At 50.2% G+C, this 21,464-nt stretch overlaps 1 protein-coding gene across 19 annotated transcripts in view; it reads left to right on the top strand.

Moving 5' to 3' along the window:
* Nucleotides 1-21,464, top strand: part of EPB41L1 (erythrocyte membrane protein band 4.1 like 1) — a 156,007-nt gene that overhangs the window by 35,598 nt on the left and 98,945 nt on the right. For 15 of the 19 annotated variants that reach the window (XM_017663557.3, XM_037012730.2, XM_037012729.2 and 12 more), the window contains exon 2: nt 9,836-9,885. The exons of 1 other annotated variant lie outside the window; for it this stretch is intronic. Coding sequence is in view for 5 of the 18 variants with exons in the window: in XM_037012730.2 (XP_036868625.2) it covers nt 9,836-9,885 (50 nt within the window). In the remaining 13 variants the exon portion in view is untranslated. Of the gene's footprint in view, nt 1-5,734; nt 5,817-9,835; nt 9,886-11,022; nt 11,172-21,464 lie in introns of those variants that run through there. 3 more of the 19 variants (XM_073236661.1, XM_017663553.3, XM_017663556.3) reach the window with 2 other exon arrangements.

The following is a 21,464-nucleotide window of genomic DNA, read 5'->3' as shown; positions in this document are numbered from 1 at the left end:
CAGTGACTTTTAATTCTAATCATCATCATGATAATGACCCTTGGCCATTGCCACCTCCCCTGCATTCTCAGCAGAGCCCAGCCCAGCCGAGCCCATTCCTTTCCTGAGGCAAGTCCTCTTTGCCCCTTGGTGCTCTGAAGTATCACACAGCTGCTGTCAGAGTTGGGAGACCCTCAGAGACAGTGCTTGCCCTTCATCACCCTCGTCAGCCAGAAGAGGGAAACATGCTCTGAGAGAAGCGACCCCCCAGAGGTCCTGGAGCTGGAGTGGCAATCAGAGTGCCTTGTTATGGCTCCTGTTTACGATCTGAACGGTACTTTCCCCCTGTTTGCAACTGTAGGCCCGAAGCAGGACCTCTGGGCAAGTGGAGGCCTGGGGAGGGCTCTGCACAGGGCCTGGAGGTGGGGACCCCATGGAGAAGTCCTGCTCTGTCAGGAAAGAATCTCAAGCAAGGGGGTCCCTGAGTCCTGAGTGCATGGGCAGTGCCTCTGCAGGCCGAATTGGCAGGTTGGTTGTTCCTGTTCTCTGCCTGGCTCTAGCCTTCGCTGCCTGCTTCCGCAGGAGGACGCCGCCTCAGGCAGACAGCAGCAGTGCCCGGAGCCAGAGTCTCAAGGTGACCCAAGGCTTCAGAGTCCCTGCTGACAGCCAGGGTGGTGCTTCTCAGCGGGCTGGGTCCCTCTAACCCTTGCCTTGGCAGGCCTAGGGGAGGATCTGGAAAAGAGAGCAGGCTGATTGTCTTGGCAGTGTCCCTGGGGTCATCTTCCTTTCTCCCAAGCTGGGGGAGCCCAGCCCCTCCTCACTCCTTTACCTTCCTTCCTCCCTCCTCTTCTCAGCTTCCTCTCAGTCTCTTCTCCTGCCTTCCCCTCCTCCCTCTCCCCAAGTTCTCTCCAGATTAAAGGGCTAAAGATAAAGCCTCTGGACCCAGTACAAGTGGGTGCTTTGGGGAATGGTGGGGCTACCTATGAATTAGAAAGTCTAGAGTCTTCCTCGTAAGAGGCTCACTCTGGCGACTGATAAACAACTGCTTACATTTCTTAGCTTACCAAGTGCCAGGCCCCGTGCTAAGTACTTTATATACCTTATGTTTTCTAATCCTTGCAACTATCCAGTGAGGCAGAGATCATGATCCCCATTTCATTAACGGAGGCTAAATAACTCACCCAAGGCCTACCCAATTCTCAGCCAACAATTGGCACAGTTGGGATTTGAATCTAGACCTATCCAAAGCCCATGGGTGCTCTTGAGACTTTCCTATACTGCTCTGGATGGGCCTGTGAGAATGTTTACGGGCCTGCAGAGGGATGCACACTTGTTCAAATTCAGAGAAGAAATTCTCTGCTCAGAGAGTAGGGTCTCCTATCCACATCTCCTGTCTCCCAGGCCTGTGCTGTCACTCCCTCAGGGACTGGCCTTCCTATAGTATCAGTCCAGGGGCTGGCCAAGGCTCTGAGCCCCTCTGGTTCTAGGCAGCTTGCCACCTGTGGGAGACACCTGCATCAGGGGCAGATGACAGGGCAGGTCTGAAGGTACTTGGCTTTTTCCCTAGATGTTTTGTCACTGGCTTCCTTAGTTTTTCATTGATTATCTTGAATCTTCTAGTTAAAAAAGCTTACCATCTGCAAAGAGAGATTGTTGTCCCAGAAGGGTGTTTAGGGGCTGGGAGATTCTCAGTCAGGCTCAGTGGTGGGTGTTGGGGAGGGAGGCAGAGGTTGGAGTCAGGAAACCCAAGTTCAGGAGTACATTTGTGCTAGAAAGGAAAAGAAAGGAAGCCAGAGCTGGCTAAGGGCCAGAGCAAGACAGCTGAAGAGGAAAGGAGCCTCTAGGCCAGTATTGATAGGAAACCTTTCACTGCAAGTTCAGCCAAGGAGTCCAGACTTCTCCCAGGCATGGCTTCTGATCTCCAAATGCCACTTCTGAATCTGAGCAGCTGAGGTCAGCTTGCTGGCTCTCCACCCACCTCCACCATGACCATGATCGTGATCATTTTGAGCAGGTGGCTCAGCCAGAAGGAACCTTGATTAATGAACAGTGGTTTTCAGGCTTACAGCCATGAGCCCTCTCTTTATAGGCAACGAAGCAGAAATTCAGTATGTGAAACAGCTAAAGAGAGAGCAGCTAAGCACCATCCTCCCCCACCACCCAGGGTTCCTTCAAGCAGGAATTCTCGAACTCTGTTCCCCCAAGAGCAACAAAGAAGAGTTATTAAAAATCACTCTTCCAGGACTCACCCCAGAGATTCAAACTCAGTGGCTCCCTACAAGGTGGGATCCAGGGTGGGGCCCTGGAATCAGCCTGTTTTAACTGTCTTCCCAGGAGGCTACCGACACAGTGGTTCCCAGATTGTGCTTGGAGAATGCTGGTCTCAAATGTTCATGAACTTCTGAAACTGCAGGCACAGTTTTGAGAGTGTGCCTTGATCTTGGGAGAAGATCCATGGGCACCACCTGAATCTTTGAATCATCACCCTTAAGAGTTTAGAATGGCTGTCCTCATGGTTGTGTTGTAGAATGGGAACCTAATGACTGCAGCAGGGTCACCAGGGAGCAAATGGCAGAGTCAGGCATCCAAGGCAGATCTCTCCCACTTCTTAGCACATTGCTGTTTTTGAGTGAAGACACTGATGGGCTGGACCAGTCCCTTCCCTTGTCTGGGCCTCAGTTTTCCCAGCTGTAAAATGGGGGTTGGGCAGGATAAGCCCAAGGTCCCATGTAACTTTCCTCTGTGGTTCTGGAAGCCAGGTCACCTGGTGCCCAATTCGCATCCTTTCCCTTTTCCTTTCTGCCTCCCCAACTTCATCCCCTCTGGTGGAACTACCCCCTTCCTGTAGTGTATCCGTGTAGAACCTGAATTCTAGCCCCTTGAGTCCCTCCTGTTAAGCCACATGCCCAGATGCCCAGCCCTTTCTCTCTCTTTGTGTCCACTCACCATAAATGAACCAGGTGCCTGTGTGTCTGGGGACACTGAAGGTGGCCTGTCTTCAAGGTCAGACACAGGGGCGGGTGGGGGGGGCAGTGTCAAGGGGTGGAGCTTAGAGGATGTTTCCTGAGGCTCCTGGGATGCACCCAGTACTTAATTTATGTCTTTGCCCCAGGTCCCTGGGTTGCTCTACCAAGAATGCCACCCCCCAATCCCCTTCCCCAATCACTGTTGAAATCCTGTCTGCCTTCTCGAGACTCAGCTCAGATGCTCACCTCTTTCACACAAAGCCACCTGAGCCCTCCCATTCCCATTCCCACAATGAGAAGTTGTTTTTCCCTCCCCTGCACTCCCTCAGCACCTTATTGTTCCCCTCTGAGGACAAGTTCTCCTTGGTCTTAGCTTTGTCCTGGGACATGGGTTGTCTCTCTTGCCAGATGGTGAGCATTAGGGTGTCTCATGCATCATGCTTTCCTCCCCAGCACCTAGCACAGGGCTTTGCAAAGAGCAGGTGCTTAAAAGAAGGTTATTAAGTTTTACTTGCAGACTCTGCCTCTGGCCCTAGGCTGGGTTGGTTTCTCTGGAGCCCTTGTGGCCCCCTCACTGGAAGGGCACAACTTCTCACATATCCCCACTGTTTTTTGTGGATTGGAGGGAGGCCAAGTAGGGCAGTGGGTAAGAACCTAAATTTCAACCATGACTGCCATTTTCTGGCTCTGTGACATTAGGCAAGTCACTTCCTTCCTCTGAGCCTCAGTTTGCTTGGCTTGAAGGGGTAGGGATGACAAGGCTACTGGTTGGTCGGGAAGATTAACTGAAATGATATGTGTAAAATGCTGAGATCTGAGCATTGTAAAAAATATATGGTCAGTAAACAATTATGATTCATTATTTTTCAATTAAAGGTTATTATCATTGCTGTTTCAGCAGATACCTACTATATTTTGAACTGTCGTGCTGGGGGGTGAGAATAAGAGATAGATAAAAATCATAGAAGTTCCTTGGTCTCTAGGGTCTTAAGGTTAAGTAGGGCAGAAAGACTACTGCAGGAGTAGCATCTGGGTGAGTGATCAGTGTAGACCCAATAAGGGGAGTCAGGGAGAAAATACTCCCTGTGGAGGTAAAGGAGAGGAGCTCTAGGCGGCAGATGGGATGGTGGGGCTCACACCTGAAGAATTGCAGGAAGGATGCAGGAAAGGGCAGAGTGGAAGTAGAGGCAGCTCCAGAATCTCCACACAGAAGCACCCCAGATGGAGACGGAGCTTCAAGATTTGTTTTGCCCAAAAAGAATTTGGGGGATTGATAGCTCATGATGCCATTACTGAGATTGAGAGTGAGAAAACATTGGAAAAGTGGGGCAGACAAGTTGGGGCTTTATGGAGGAGGCAGTGGGCACCAGGGAGCAGGGAGGGCCTTTGTCCCTCTGCCCAGGTTTAAGGTGAGAAAGGTCAGGGGTGGGCTACAGTCCTGGGCCTCTGCAGGCTCACCTTGGAGTCTATTCCATAATAACAGGGCCACCTGTTTATCTGGGCAGGGTCAAAATCTGAACTCTAGTCTGTCTGAAGTTAAAGCACAAATTGATCCCAGAAGTGTTAGAATCTCTAAATATCAGAGCTGGCCAGCAGGAGACATGATCCCTTGATCCACCGTCCTCACCCCCACATTACACAGATGGGAAGCAGAGGATTCACCCACCCCAACACCACGCGAACTGGCCACAGGGAGTTAGCGTCAGCCCACCAGAGGTGGGCTATAGGCCTAGGCCTGTGTTAGGGGTGAGGGAAGAGGGTGAGGAGGGGGATGAAACCAGAGCAGGGGTGTAAATGACAACCATTTTCAATTAATAACCATTAATTGAAAAATAATCAATCATAATTGTTTACTGACCATATATTTTTTACAATGCTCAGATCTCAGCAGGGGTGTAAATGACAAGCGTATGTCAGACTAGGAGCAGCTGGTTGCCAGGGTGTGTGTGTGACCCCCGTGAGTGGGATGTGAGTGGGCTGGAGCTGCCATCATTCCGGGCTTTCCTTCCCGGAAAGGAAAAAGGCCCACATAGGTGGGAGCCAGGGGAATACTGGGAGGTGGGGAGAACTCAGGGGGTGGCCTGAGAAGAGGAGGCTGTTGCCAAGCAGCAAGAGGCACAGTGTGGCAGCAGCACAGAGCATCCCAGTGTCTGTGGGCCTGGCCTGGTACTTGATACCATAGTGGTATCTCTCCCATTGAAGTCCCAGGGCTGGGTGCTCAAAGCCATGTTCCTGGCATGCCTAGTTCTGGTCTCAGTTAGGTTCTGGGGTCAAAGGAGTCAGGGAGAGGCCCAGCCCTGGGTAAGCTGCCTTTACCCTTCCTGCATTTGTTCTCCATCAGGCTGTCTGTCTGTCTAGTTTGTTTTTTCCAGTTCACTCTGCCCCCTTGTTTGTTAATTAAAAATATTTACTGAGCTTCTATGTGCCAGGTTCCTACCCCTGACCTGTGGAACTTAAGCCTGAGCATGAGGGCTGTCCCACACTGGTAGGATGGGATGGGAAGGAGGCGGCAAGGGGGGTCACAAACCTCCCCTTTCTCCCTGTACACTGACCCTTTCCTCCTCTATCCCTTTCCAAGTCCCCTACTCCTCTGTGGGACTTTTTGCTGCAACTGCCTCCTGCAGAAATGGAAACCCATCAGAGTTAATTGTTAAACCTAATAGCTGGTAAGAGTTTCACCCTGCTGGGCTAGTGGGAGGGGGCTGAGCGCTCCCTAGGAGAGGGGTGGAGCCACCAGGCTTTTCTGGCCTGTACCAGCCACCTTTTCCCTACTCTGGAATCTGCCTCCAGGGCCTGTTCCTCCCCGCCTTCTAGGGGGCAGGCTGTCTCTTGGGTCCTTTTCCCTGGTTCCTCCTGAGGTGGCCCTGGGAGGTGAGTGCTGGCTCTTGCGCTGGTCCAGGGGCCTAGGGGTGAGTGCTCTCGGGACAGGCATGGGGCTATGGGTGGGGGGTCAGGGCTCCTAGCCCCAGGGGCCCACCCAGAGAGCAGGCAGCCTGAAGACCTTGGTGGCTGTGTTTCCTGCCCAGTAGGGGGAGGGTGGGGATGGCACCACCAGTGGCCTAAGCTCTGTACACAGGACCGCCACCCGGTGCAAGTTAAACCGTGCCTTTCTGCTCCTCTCCTTTTTTTTTAACCCTGTTCCCTGGGTGTCCTATTCTGGGTCGTTCTCTGCCACTAGACTGGGGGAAGAGGGGCTCCTGAGAATAGTGGCAAAGGCTTATTTCATCCTTTAGAAAGCTGACCTCTCGACTGGGCTTCTGTCGAGCTTTAGGGACAGAGCTCAGGCTTCCAAGACAGGCCTGGGGTCAAAGCCAGATGACCCTGGGCAGGTGGCCCACGTCTGAGACACAGTGTTATTCTCTGAACAGGGGTACCCTGAGCCCTTTGTCACCATCACTATGAATGTAACTGCACCAGACAATAATAAGCTCAGAAGTTAGTTGAATGGACTAGATCATTCCATTCGGATTCACCTTTACCTTGGGAAGCTGAGCTCTAGCTCAGGGCCCTGGAGGCCACCAGCCCTACTCTTTAGAGTTATGCTGCCCCTTGGCATAGCCACTACCTCACATGGCTGCTGAGCACCTGAAGTGTGGCTACTGCCATTGAGGAACTGGGGATTTAATCTGATTTGAATTAATTTCACATATAAAAAGAATACTCCATTCACTTATCGAAAAACTTCTGCATATGTTTGGGAACTTAGATTGATGAATACACTTTTTCAGTTGTAAAGGCTAAGGGAATCTAAATACTCTAAGAAAATTTAACATGAGAATTGAGATGTGCTCTAAATGTAAGATATATATCAGCTTTAGAAGATTTATTATGAAAAGAAAGAATAGCTCAATATTTTTTATATCAATTACATGTTAAAATGGACATCTTGGGTTAAATAAATATACTGTATTATTAAAATTAATTTCACCTATTCCTTTGAACTTTAAAAAATGCAACTACTAAAAAATTTTCAATTGCATATGTGGCTTACATTGTATTTCTATTGGACAGAGCTGTTCTAATCCAGAGGGTTGAGTTGGACATATTTGAATAATAATACATGATTTATAAGGACTAGTTATTTAGAGAGGCTTGTGGGGTAAAGATCAGACTCCCCACTCACTGATCCCTAGATCTGGCCCTCACCCTGAGGTGGGATGTTATCCTGGCTAACCGCATGGCCTCACGGATAAGAATAGGACTTCTGAGGTCAAATGAAGAGTCCTTTGTCTGAGTGGCTTTGCCACTTACTCTGTGTGTGACCTTGGGCGAGTCACTTCACTTTCCTAAAGCTTAGTCTGTCATCTGTCAATCCAGATCAGTGTAGGGATTTAATCTCAATCAATTAAATCATTGATTGAGGGGATTACCTGAGATATAATCCAAGTGCAACATTTTGCACAATGCCTGGTGTGTATGAGCGGTCAGGTATTTGCTGTAGTGGCGGCTGCTGTGGGATGTTGAGAGTGGGTCTGTCAGGTTGGATTCTCTATCCTGTGTCTGAGGAGACAGAAGCCAGAGGGAGAGGAAGAGGAGCTCAGAGAGCTTGAGGGTGGACTTGGGAACGAGGATTCTGCTGGGGGTGAGGGAGGTGCTTTGTTCATTACTGCAGGAGATACCTCACCCTTGAGGAAGCTCCTTGATCTTCTGCTTTCATAAGTGATCAGGCAGAGATATGTGCTCATTTTACAGGTGAGGAAGCTGAGGCCTGTTGAGGGGAAGTAAACTTGGCTACACAGCCAGAACCCAAATGTAGGACCTCCCAACCCTAGTGTGGTAATATTGGAGAGCCAGGGTTAAGAGGCCACCTTCTGGGGTTGTAGGAGGAGGGCCTGACCAGGAGTCCAGAGCATGTGAAGAACGGTTATGATAAGTCTCTTGTAACTGGAAGGATCTCAGCACCATTCAGTACAATAATCTCATTCTTGAGTTGGAGAAACAGAGAGCTGAGTATGTATGTGTGTGTGACCTGCCTAGGGTGTGTGATCACCGAGAGAGTTGGTGGCCAAGCTGGAACTGTTTCTGTTTGTGTAGATCCAGCCCCCAGCTCAGCCCTGGCAGGACAGATGGCCCTGCTTGTCAGCCCCTTCTTCTCCTGCCCAGTCCGCAGTGAGGGCTTCTGAGAAAGGCTTTTTTTTTTTACTAGCTCCTTTTAGCTTCCTTGCAGGGTAACTTTGCACCCCTCCCCAACATCTGCCCAGATTTGCATGTGTCCCTGTTCCAGGCTTAAGGGGCCCTGAAATCTGAAGCTTCTCCCTACATCTGCCTTCTGGATCTCCATGGGAGACACCATGGGCTTTTTGCATCAAGGAGGCCTTGGTTCAAATCCCTCTTCTACCGTTAATGCTGTCTGTGGCCTTGGCCAAGTCACTTGTAATTTTTTAGTGTCAACTTCCTCATCTGAAAATCAGGAACCAAAATGGTGTGCATCAACCTAATGGCTAAGAATCTGAACTCTGGGTCTCACCCCTGCACCGATTCACTGTAATGGTCTTCAGTGAGTTACTTTACCTCTCTGGGTCTCAGTTTACACATCTATAAATGGAGCTGTTACCTCCTGGATCCTTTGTCACCATCACTATGAATATAACAGGCACCAGACAATAATAAGCTCAAAAGAAGTTTGTTGAGGCACTGTGCTGAGCTCTCCACATGTGCCATCTCATTTAATCCTCCTGTTAGCCCTGGAAGCAGGCTAACTTCTGTTTTCCAAATGAGGAAACCAAGGCTCAGAGAAGCAAAGTGACTTGCTGTAGGCCACATGGCTGGAGAGTGGTGGAGCCAATTTTCAAACCAGGTATGTGTGACTGCAGAGCCCAAACTTATAACCACTGTACTGCATTGCCTCCTAGACACGCTCACTGCCTGGTCTCCCAGGCTTAGCCTGGGTGCTACGAGACAGTGGATGGGGAAGCAGGTTGTATGCTGCTGGGTGACTCATGTTGCAGCTGGAGCAGTCGTGTCCTGAGGCCTGTGCCAACCTCCAGAACTGGGGCAGAGAGAAGGCACTGGGGCACACAGCTTCTGCTGGTCTGACCTCAGCCCAGTTGACCTTCGTGTTCACCTGATTCTATGTTCTTTATGAAGTGGAGACACCTCATGCCTCCCGGAGATTTACTGTTCTGAGTGTGTGAGTCCAGGGGACTGGATGTTTCTCTCTCTAACAATCAATCCTGCCCCGTTGTGTACTTGGCCTGCCTGCAGTAGAGGTGTAAAGATGATTGAAAAGGGACTTAAGTACTCATGAATTAATTAGACCAGAACAGAATATTAATGGGACCACTGGGTCCACCCATATTTATTACACAGGTGGGGAAACTGAGGCAAGGATAGGCCAAGTTGACAGAACAATGTTTTTTTTTTCCTGGGACCTGGAGGCCATGGGACTGACTTGGAAAGAACTGCCTGAATGTAGGCAGGCCTCTCCTCTCCCTCGTGCCCCGCCATCCAGTCTTCTACCGCCTGTTAAAGATCTCTTGAATCCATCCATTTCTTTCTAGCTTTTCTGCAACCATCCCAGTCTGGGCACTGTCACAAGCTCCCTGGGCAGCCCCAGAACTCCTGCCACATAGACCCAGATCTTCTCTTGCCTGTCTCCACTTCATTCTCTTCCCTACACATTGATGATTCCCACTGCTCTTAGAATCAAAGCTGAACTCTTTACCTTGGCCTCCAAGGCCCTTCAAGGCCTGGCCCCTGCTGGCCGTTTCAGCCTCATAGTTGTTACTTTCCCTTTGGCTCTCTGTGGAGTCACACGGCCTCTCTGTTTAACAGGTTCAGCAACTTCCCTAAGGTTCCTCAGAGAGTCAGATGCCAGCCTCTCAATTTCCAGCTCCATGCTGGGTCCGTGAACTCAGTTCGGAGGAGCTAACATTGTTTCCTCCTTCTAGGTGCCTGATTGACGTCTTTACCCCCAGGGAGCTGGTGTGGAAGGAGGAGGGTGAGTGTTAAAAAGGCACAGCCTAATTCTTTTGCTCAAGTTGGACAAATTGGTCTTCCAGGCCCTCAGGCCTCTAGTTTGACTTATTTTAGTGCTGGGGAAACAGGAGGGTTTGTCTGGGCCACAGATTTTTGGTGGGTTTAAAAAAGGGTGATCAGTGCTGAGGGTCTTCTCTGGTTTTGGCTCATTTTGAGTTAGGAACTGAAATACATGGTCATCAAGTACCTCTGTGTTAGACGGGCCCTTTGCCTATATTGTTTCTCCATGCTGGTGATGGATGGCCTTGGGCCTGGAAGCCGGAGCCACTGACCCTGCAGCTCTTGTTTTCTTTGCTTTAGCCACTCCTAGATTGTAGGTTCTGGGGCGGGTGTTTTCATTCTGGTTCTGCCATTGCCTGCCAAGTGACCTTGGCAGCTACCTTCCTTTCTGTTGGCCTGGGGTCATATATACATCATCAGGGCAGAGGGTGGGGGGGTCAGAATCAGTGAGTTATTTTCAGACTTTCCAGCAGGGAAATCCCCTTTTCAAGTGAACCCCAAAGAATCCCAATGTACCAAAACAGCTGAAAGCTTTACAGCTGTGGTCTAGTTGGGGTAGGCCTGGGGGACTCTAATTGGCTAATTCCTTAGCCCCCAGCAGCTCCTAGATAATGATACAGAAGCCTTCCTTGGCTCTGTGTAAGACACTTTGCAAACCACTGGCCTGAGGTGTGTTGGAGCATCTTTCCAGCTTGGAGGTTCTGTGACTCTGGCAGGGTGAGGGTGTAGACAGGAAGCTGAGCAGAGGCATTGAATTTAAACTGTTTGGGAAATTGTGAACTAATATGCAAATGTCATTGTGGGATTATTATTTTAGAAATGCATAACTGCCAGGGCTGTGATGTCATTCTAAAATCCTCTGGTTTTTATTTTTAATTAGGTGTGAGGCACCTCTGTACCTCTGGGGGTACAAATGTGTGTGTGTGTGTGTGTGTTTTATGGAGCAGGGGTAAAGGGGGGTGAGGTGGGGCTGAGCCAGGCTGGGGCAGGTAAACTAAAAGCCAAACAGAGCTGGGAGCATGTTGCTCCTGGGGGCGGGCAGGAGTAGGTGGTGGCTTTAGCTGCAGTTAAAAGGAGTGATTTGACTTTTTCCTGCCAGCGCATGAGCCCCGTGAAGATCTCTGGGCAGGAAGCACTGCAAACAAGGACTCCTCTGTCCACAGCCACAGCACAGCCAGGACGGAGGGGTGGGTTAGGAGTTCCCAGGAGGAGGCCTTGCTGATCTTTCCCTGACATTTGGGCAAATGGGTAGGGAGAAGGGGAACTAAGTGTTTATGTACCCAGAGGAGGGGGGTATGTGGTGAGGGGAGGCAGAGGTTGATTCATACAGTTATTCTGCAAGCCCTCCAAGAAGCCAGGCTCAGGTGACTCTGTAGGGATTAGAGCCGAGAAAGATGAGACCCCAGGTATTAACCACCATCAGTTTACTGGAGGAGATAGGAAATGTGAGAGATGATTGATTTCACAGGCAGCCTGGTGCAGTGGAAATCATTTGCCTATAAGTACAAAGCCCTGCATTCTAGTCCTTGCTGTGACGCTGATTGCTCTGTGGCCTTGGCCTTATCATTTCCCCTTTCTGGCCCTCACTTTTTTCTTCTGTAGAATGCAGGGGGACACCTCCGCCTTGGCTACTTATTAATGCTCTCTGAGTAGCAATTAGAATAGGATATTTCAAATCTTTTGGGGCAGCAGAATTCCAATATGTAAGTATTTGTAATACAACTGTGGTCAAATTCACAGCAGTTTATTCAGACTCTTGCTGCTCTTCTTACTGCTCTTTGTTCTGTGGATGTTTTTGGAGGTGCCTCTGCACATTCCCAGGGTTTCAGGAAGCAGTGTCTGAAGAACACTGGGTTAGGATGACTTTTGAGAACATGCTTTGTAGACCGTCCCTTGCAGCCCAGATGATAGGACTTGTGCCAGAATGCACAGGAGCAGTTTTAGTACTGTCTTCTGCCTGCCCTGCCCATGGCCAGCACAAACCTTATCTTGTTGAGGGCCTATATAATTGGGCGTGGCTTTTTCAGAAACAAGTAACAAAAACTCAGCCCAAAGTGGCTTAAATCAGAAAGGGATTTAATGGATCCTGGGGGCAGTTCCTGGAATCAAAAGATGAGGAATCAGGTGGCTTCTCCATCTCTCTCCCATCACTGCTTGTCTCTCTGCCTTTATTAGGAACTCTGCCATCATTAGGCTGTCCACTGCCCCAGTTTTGCAACCCAAAAGAGAGAATTTCTAGGATCTTTGTATCAGTCCAAGGGAAGGACTCTGGTTCGATCATTGTTACTGGGGGATAGGGACATTCTGAGTGGCCAGGCCTGGGTCCTGGGCCTACTTGTGTAGCTAATGGAGGAGCAGGGATATCACCAGAAGAAGGGGCCGTGGAAGGCTGCTGGGTAGACAGAGCCCCTAGAGCACACTGGAATGTTAGTGGAGTCCTGGATTTTAGGAGAATGAACAACTTATAGACCTGCAAAGGGCCAAAATTCCCCTCTTCAGTAATATTAATACAAATTCCTAAAAGTGCTTTCAAATTTTTCTTCAAACAACTGCAGTGGAAACTTGAGGGAAGAGTGTGATGTAGCAGTAGGAGCCCCCTTGGTTTCAAAGGATGGAAGAATGGCAGTTCTTTTTATTGACCTGGACCCAGTGTATCAGAGGCATTATCACCCATTTCACAGATGATGAAGCTGAGGTTCAGAGAAGGAAAATGATACGACCACAATTGTCTCATGGAAGGTGGCTGCATCATTATCTCTTGCAGGAAGGGGTGGAAGTGTGGGAGATGCGATCAGGAGAAACCCCCCACTGCCCATCCCTGGCTCTTGCTCCCTCCCCCTCCCCCTATAGCAGGGCTCTGAGATGCTGGCTGTGGCTACCCTGTTTGTTCCCAGCCTCTCCCCAGTGTGGATAGAGATCATTCCCCCTGGTTTGCTGCCTGCCTGAAAGCTAGAGGGGCTCTCTCTGGGGGGGCCCAGGCCTCACAAATATCATCCAGACAAGGCCAAAATGTCCAGCATTCCTTCTGTGACTCCTGTTGTGTCTGGGATCCCTAGATTCCTCCAGTCCTTCTTGGAGGGATTCCAGTGTTTCTGTAGAAGGGAAAGAGGTAGAGAATGGCGGGGGAATTCATTCACTGGGGTTTTATTCATCCCTATATCACCTGGCTCATGCTTGGACTAGAATGCAAGTCCCTTATATTTTTTCCTACAGAGAGCTTTCCTGTTCATCATGTCATCAGATTTTCCCCATAATCCTGAGAGGTAAGGCAAGGAAAGTATAATCACTCCCTTTTATGGGTGGTTAACTGAGGCTCAGAGAAGGTATGACTTCTACAAGGTCACACAGCTAGTAAGTGGCAGAGCAGAGCTAGAAGATAGAAGCCAGTATCCAGGAATCCTGAACTTTCTTCCCATTGCTCAGGGCTGCTTGGCCATTAGGACAGCCTCTGGGGCTCACTCTTTGGACCCGCCAGTATATGGGAATCATGTCCCTAGTTCAAACCTTCTAAGCTTCCTATGGTCTGCAGAATAAAGCTTCACTCACCAGTTATGAATTTAAGGGTTCCCAGTCCAGCCTCAACCTCTGTTCTTGCCTATCTTGGCTGACATAACAGGCTGGCCTTTTTCTTCTAACAAGGTGAGGTGGATGAGATTCACCATTTGTTGGGGATCCCTCTGTGGGATGTTGGAGGCCTGTGTTTCAGCCTGCTGCCCAGGAGGTAGATGAGGAAACCGAGGTCAGGGTCTGCAGAGTCGTTGCAATCAGGGTAGCTAGAGAGGCAAGGCTGGCAGGCTTGCGCTTGGGTTGTCCTGACACGGTAGGCCCTTTCCCAGAAAACCCACAGCTTTATTCCACTGAGTGGATCACAGTGTCTACTGAGTGTTTACATATTGCTCCATTTCTGCCCCAGAGAAATTCTTCTTAGGGATACCCTGGGATTTCCCAGAAAAGCAGTGTCTAGGCCAAACCAGGGAGAGCCCTGTGCTCCTAAGGAGCATTGGGGGCTGTAGCTCAGTGCTTGCGAAGAATAACTGGGATCCTGGAGGTAGATGGGGGTGATAGTTGCACAACTCTGTGAATATAGTGTTGGCATGTTCTTTACCTCCAGACCTCCCTGGAGTTGGTGGCAGCAGGGAATAAAGGCACCAAGACTGGTCTCTTGGGCCTTATGTGGGACTGTGGAAGCAGAGTTGGTCTCTGGAACTTATTGCTGATCAAGGTTAGCTTCCTCATTTGGTATGTGGGGAAACTAACTGGCATCAGTTGTTAACTGTAGCCAGCCCTGGATGCAAAGAGGGAAGCCAACAGTGGAGTGGGGAGAGCATTAAAAAACTAGATAGCAAACACTGTCTTCAGTGATGTGTTCCTGAGAAGGTCTCAGGAAAGATCTGAATGAGTGACCCGAGCAGGTCCCTTCCTCTCTGGGCCTTCATTCCCCCCTCTGGATCCACCCTCTGTAGTCACCTGTACTTCTGGTATTCTCTGGGCAGTGAGTTGAGACGTATGGTTGCCAAGCTTTGCTGGCAGTTCAGTTGCCTCTTTTGTCAACAGGGACAACAAACTCAGCTGGTCCTACTCACCTCAAGGATTGCTACCACAGGGGTCAGTGAAGTGACCCATCACTTCAGGGCCACATCAGGCTTTGGCAAACGGGAGTCACCCTCACAGGCACAGGAAAAAAACTGAAAAGAGCTTGAACTCTAGACTCGGACAGACTTGGCTGTAGACTTCTGCTCCACCATCTCCTGTGTGAATTTGAATGAGACACTGCATTTCTCTATGCCTTAGTTTTAACATCTGTAAAATGGAGAAGTAATAGTTCTTACTTTGGAGGCTATGGAGCCCTAGTGAGAGAGTGCAGGCAACACGCATGGTACTGTGCCTGGCACATAGTCGAGTGCTTGATAACTGGTGTTACTGTGCTGTTGATAACCATAGTGATGATGATTGACACTTAGAGACTGGGATTCTGTGGGGGTCAGCTGAGCTACGACTGGCAGTGTTACTACTAATCTCATATCTAGTACTTTACAGTTTTAAAGCGTGCTCACATCCATCACTGTGTGTGGCCCTCGGAGCACTCCTTAGGGGAGGTGGGAAGGCAGTCACCTCCATTTCACAAGTGCTGTCGTGGGTCTTGAAGCCAAGTGGCTTGTACTCAATTTCAGCTCATCTTCAGCTTTGGGGGTTCGACTCCTGGCCAGAGGAGCTATGGGAGCAGCCCCGGGTCTGGCAGCACTGACAGGGAGGTGGGGAGTGACGGTTACTCACTCTGATTGTTAACTACTTAAGTTTTGGAGATTGAGTGAGTGACTGAATAGATGACAGAGTGACTGGTGTGACGGCCTTGCCAAGTCATAGCAACACACACACAGGCCTTGTAGTCTGTACATTCAGGGTGATTAGGGGCAACCTGTCTCTCATTTTTGGGCCCTGGATTTCTGAAGCTCTGGGCCAACAGTGCCCTTGCTGGTTCAGAGCAGCCTGGCTGGATCTGGAGCCACAGAAAGCCAGATCTGTATTTTCTTTGCTCTGTTTCCTGCTCCCATCCCCCAGCCCCAGTGCTTGGGCCTACAAGTGGATTCCACCTCTAGTTCCTTCCCAGAGTCGATATAGTCAGCTAATTTTGACAGAGCTCCTGCCATACACCATGCACTATCCCACGTGCTAGTATGCAGAGGTGAACGTATGTAAACAGGTAAACACATGATCTGTGTTCATACCAGTCTCTGGCAGTTCCCAAGGAGGGGTAGGGAAGATTTCTTGGTTCCTCTGTGGGATGCATGATTTTTAATTTGGAAAAACACCTCTTCTGTGGGAGGTAGCATGTGCTGGGAGCCCTGGACAGGGGGTCAGGCCTGGGTGGTAGTTCCTGCCATGGCCTTGCTGTGTGACCTCAGTCCAGTCCCTGCCCCTCTCTGGGCCTTTGCCTCCTTATCTACCAAAGAGGGAGATTGGTTGAGTTATGAGAATAGTCTCTGATGTTTTTTTGGCACCTACCTGCCTTGTCTACATGTCCTCTGCTCACAGGAGCCCAGGCTGATGCCAGGATCTCTCTTCCACCAAGTAGCTGGCCTCTGGTCTTGCAGAAGTGGTTTCTGAATGGGGCTCTGAGAACCAGAAAAGAGTTGATAGGATCACTGGATCCCTGACTGTCTAGCCTGAGAAGCCTCCAGCCAGCCTGTGGGCCCAGCTTCCTGGGTTGGTTCTAATGCTGATGGAATAGGTCCCGGCAAGGCAGCCCCTCGACACAGAAGCCATCCCTGTGCAGCAGGGGCCCTGCACACAGATGGGGGTACACTCATGCATTCCTCTGGGCTGCAGGTGGTGAGAGATGGGGTGGAGATGGGGTGAGAGCAGAACTTCAAGGCCTCCTGAAACTGTGGAGCCAACCTGGTCCCTTCACACAAAGGGTGGTAACTGAAGATCGAGAAGGGCAGGTTTTCCCAAATATATGTCTAGTATCACAAAGCCATGTGGGGACATAGGTTTCTTCACTTTCTCCCCTCACACTCGTGTCTTGTGCTCAGCTATTTCTTGGGCCTTGACTGCCGAGGTGGGGGGAGGAGAGTGGGTAGAGAGTGTGTGTACCTGCCAGGCAGAGGGTGGCAGAGCTTCATCCTCATGGCTTGGGCGAGAGGGGGCAAGTGTCTGTGTGTCCTTTTTCTCTTATTTTCCTGCCTCCTGTCATGTTTCCCATGTGAGTTCTAGGTCTCTTGCCCTCGCAGTACTGACAGCTGGAACGGTAGTATCCAGGGGCGGAAGGGAGAGGCCAGGCCTTGGTGCCAGGTCGGGACGGGAGTCTGGAGAGTCCCGGCTGTGCCTGATTCTGGGTGATGGAGCAGCTCAGTTGTGAGCACCCATCCTGGCCCTGGGGCAGTGCCTGTGTGGCCTGGCAGCAGGCGGTGCAGAGCCTCTCGGTGTCCTCCCTGCCCCCAGCTCGTAGTGTCTGCAGCTCTGGGCTCTGCCGCTTGGTCCTGGCACAGGAACTGGTTTGGCAGGTTTTGTCACACCCATGAGCAGTGGGAAGGCTGGGAGCTGGGGCGGGGCAGGCCTGAGGAGGCAGAGCTACCCTGTCTTCCCATCCCCACCTCCCCCCTCCCCGTCCCAGCCTCACCTCTACCTGCACTCACACCTTTCTCAAGGGAAGTTATGTGGGGAGCTGGAAAGCAGAAGCCACTCCTTCTCCTGGCTCGGCTGCCTACTTGGCAAGTGACCATGAACGAGCCACTTTCCCTTTGGCCTCAGTGTCTTTATCTGTACAGTGGGGCATTAGGCTCAGTAATCCTCAAACAGCCATGTACTATGATTCTAGTCAGAGCTCTACCATTTGCTCTCCATCTGCGGACAAGTCATAGCATGCCAAGTGCCTCGGGTTCCGAGTGGGTAAAATGAGGGCCTTGACCTTTGTTTGCTTCCTGAGGATGGTGGTAGCATCAGCTAACATCCTAGCAAGTATCCAGTCCCATTAGAAGAGCTTTCTTTTTATAGTCTGGCCTGCTCTTATCTGACTCAAGCAGGAGAAGACATATCCCTAGAGGTGGGGCTTACTCTAGGTACCCCCCCCCCCCCATCCTGAGCCTGTAATTGCCTGAGAACCAGGCTTTCTGAGCTTCTCCATGAAAGGGGCGAGGGGTGCGGGGAGAATGAGAACCCACTGGGAAGGCCTCAGCACTTGTTGCTCCCCTTTCCTCCTAACTTTCAGGTCAACCCAGAATCCAGTTCAGAGGAAGGAGAGAAGACAGAAAAATTCCACCACTGCCTTGGTGGAACAAATGCATCCTCTTGCTGGACCACATCTGACAGTAGAGTATACAGATTATATGTCCTCAGAAAGTTCAAATTTCTGATAATAGATGGATCAGAAGAAGGAATAGGAGTTAAAGAGGACATTTCCAGCCTGGGATGGGGATAGAGAGGGTAAGAAAAGGAAATTAACATCTGTCAAACGAGTGCTATGCCAGTTACATTATGTACATTAAATACATTATCTATATTCTCAAATCTCCTTTCCAGGTGGCAGCCAGAGTAATATTTGTAAAGCACAAATCAGACTGTGTCACTCAGTGTCTTTCCTCTGCTCTTAGAATAAATTCTAAACCTTACCATGGCCTGCAGGGCCCTGAATGAGCTGCCTCCCCATTTCCAATTATGTATCTCCCCATTGATCATTTATTTCAGCTACTAAAGTCTTCTGTTTATTTAACAAATTCTTCCTCACCTCAGGACCTTTACATGTGCTGTTCCCTCTGCTTAGAATTCTCTTTCCCTGTCTCTTTGCCGCCTTGGGTCCTCATCCCTTAGCTCAGCTTAATTAGATGCCTCCTTCCCTGTGCCACTGCTCTGCTTTCTACCTTTGCCTCTTGATTCCTCATAATGCTTATCACAATTTGTAACCATTTGTCTTTTATTTTTAATGTCATGTTCACTCTTGACTCCTGCATGGCACATAGTTTAGGTATTCAATAAGTATTTGTTGGATGAATGAGCTGTGGGGAAACGAGGGTGCTAGTGGGGGGCCTCATTTAGGGCATGGCTCTTAGTAGGTGCTCAGTAAATAGCTTTTAGTGAGAACCCACATGGGTGGTAAATACCCATGGATTTATTGTGGCTACAACATGCATGCATGGGAGTAGGGGATGCAGTAGGAAAATAAGGTTAAAAAGATGAGCTGGTACCAGATCTTGGTGGTCCCTGATGCTAGACCAAGAGTTTAGCCTTCCTGAAAGACATTGCTGGGTGTCATTACTCAGCCATTCATTGTAACTGTACAGCTGTATTTCTGAGGTGTGGGCTCAGACACCGTCTACTTGGACAGGTCATGCTGTGTGGTTTGGGGTGTGCAGGGTCAGGGGAAGACTCAGAGAGGACCAGGGTGTGCCCTCTCTAGAGACATTCTCTGAGGCAGGCTATTCCTGAAGGCCCAGGAGGAAGGGGTGCTGTTGGGAACATGTTGTGATTTCTGATTTCACATCACCACTGCACTGTTCCTGGAGGATGGACAGTTGGGGCCCCCTATCTGTCAGATGCTTGGATTTCTATACTGGCTCCTCCCTTATCAACCATGTGACTTCTGCCAGGTTCATTCACATCTCTGATTTGGTTTCTCCATCTGTAAACAGGCCGTGTTTAGTATGTACCTCATGAGGTTTTGGTAAAGACACATGAAGTAGTACACGTCGAAGTCTTAGCAGAGAGCCTGGCACATACTGAGCACTCAGAAAAGATGAACTGTTACCGTCATTCAACAGTGGGGGTTCAGAAAGGGCATACCAGGCAGAGGAACCTCAAGTGCAAAGAGAAAAGTGCAGAGGCGTGAAAAAGGAGGGTGCTTGGAGTGGCAGGAGTTTGCTTGTGTGTTGGGCATGACAAGAAAAGTGGAGCAGGAGGCCCAGATCTTGCAGCACGTATATCGGGCCAGGAGCTGGAACTTTATGGGATGGGGGGCAATGATGGCACTGTGGGGTGTTAGGGTGGGGATGATGTGATCTGATTCCTGAGGCTGGAGCCCCAGGGAGAAGTGATGGGCCTAAACATAGGCACATGGCAGTGGGGAAAAGGGAACAGATCAGAGAGTAGACAGAGTGAGGGGCCTGCTGGGGTTTTGGGGTGGGAAGGGAACGCATCTGCATCCTTGAGGGCTGCTGAGCTCCTCAAGAATGTGGCTGGGGATTCTAGAGCTGAAAGCTGGTGGATGCATGTGAGTTTTGATGTTAATAGTTCGACTTTTCTGAGAATTGAGTAGCTTCCTGAGAAAGCTCTCTTTTTGTTCAGACTCTGTGTGGAAAATCTTTGTGAAATCTCTTGAGTGACTGACTCCTCCGCTAGTGACAAGAGAGCCTGCCATGGGAATGCTGTGCCTCCTTGCTGCCAGGCTAGGGACTGAGTGGTGGAGGGAGCGGTGGCTTGGCCTGTAGGTGGCCCAAGCTGGAGATTTTATTTGGAATTTTTTCAGAGTCCATCAGTTTTCTTTTAATTTTCTTCCTTCTCAAAGTGTGAGGAAAGAGGCAGTTCCAGTCACTGGAATGTGTTGTATATTCCAAGTCTCTGGACCAGAGCTAGGCAAACTTTCAAAGGTGGTGTAAGGTGAGCTCTTGCTTCTCCCCTTTCCCCATGGTCTTTTTGGTGAGTGTGGACTGGGAGCTGTTATTCCAGACCACCCAGGTCTTACACCTTATAAATGGGGAAAACAAAGCCCAAGTGGAAGCAGGTAAGGCCTGTACAGGTCCGGCTGTGAATCAGTGTCAGGACCAGGCCTGGGCCAGGTGCCCTCCTCCCAGCTCCAGGATCCTGTGGTTCTGCGGCGGGCACTGCCTCTTTGAGGAGATTGGGGGTGACGAACTGACAGACACCCACACAGGCCCCCATCCCAACTCAGAGGCACACACCTGGTGACAGGAGACCTCCACAGACAGGGCAAGACTCAACTTTTGTCTTCAGCCCTCAGTGCAGAAGCCCATCCATACCCATCCTGAGCTGAGAAAGGCTGAGAGGCATGGCTGGCTAAAACCAGGATTTGGTTGGTTCCTTCCTTATGAGAAGAGGAAGGAGAGCCCTGTCTGGTTGGGGTGGAATACAGTCTACATCCCTGCTCCAGCTGATTGCTGTGCTGAGCAGAGGCCTTTGTCTGCGTTGCCAGGGGAACCAAAGTTTCTGCCTCCTTCGAGGGCCATGATTGGCTCCTGGAAGCTTGAGCTTTGGTGAATGGAAGGGCCTCCCTCCTGCCTACATCTTCCATGGGTTGAGAGACTAGAGTGAGGCAGGGGTCCCCATGGAAGCACGGTGTAGGTTTCTGTACTCCACCCCCTCAGCTCTAGAGGTCCCCTTGTTCATTCACTTGCTCATTTAGCCCAGGAAGCATCTGGGCCTTTCATTCTTCTAGGTCCAGGAAAGCTAACATAAGAGTCAGATGACATGCATTTGAATCTTGGCACAGCCACAGACTTACTCTTGGCCTTGGGTAGACCCTTTCCCCTCCCTGGGCCTCAGTTTCCCTATCTGTAAAAACAAAGGCATTGGGCTAAACTCTCTGGTCCTTCCAGCTTCAGCTTCCCTGACCACACAGCCTATATCATCTCCTTCTTGATCCCCCATACTCCCATTTGGTCTCTGACCAAGTTCTTTTTTGTAGGTACCCCCGTAAGATGCAGGGCAGAATAGGGAGTTGTAACCAGCTGTTAGCACTGGTCATTGTGTATTTGTGTTTTCCCCTGGGAAAGTTGTGTTCTCCGAAGCCTCTCCTAGAAGCTCCAAATCCTGCAGCTCCTCTTGTCTCATCCCTTCCACCTGGACCCAGGCTCAGAGTAATAAGACAAGGATAGGGAATGATGGATGTCACATCTCTGCTCAGGGCAGGGCTAGGCAGCATGCAGAGCAGAGTGTGCAGGGGTGGGCAGGACAGTTGGAAGAGCCTGTCGCTCAGCAGTCCCAGGTTCCAGGCCTAACAGCCACATGCTGGCTAGGTGACCTTGGCGGGGCTGCTTAGCTTCAGTTCTTGTGCCTGTGATACAGGAATAATAATGCCACCTCACAGGATTG

Source organism: Manis javanica, chromosome 5 (assembly GCF_040802235.1).
Source record: "Manis javanica isolate MJ-LG chromosome 5, MJ_LKY, whole genome shotgun sequence".
NCBI classification, from domain to species: Eukaryota; Metazoa; Chordata; class Mammalia; order Pholidota; family Manidae; genus Manis; species Manis javanica.
The sequence above is the reverse complement of the archived record's forward strand: the minus strand, read 5'-3'. Positions and strand labels throughout refer to the sequence as shown.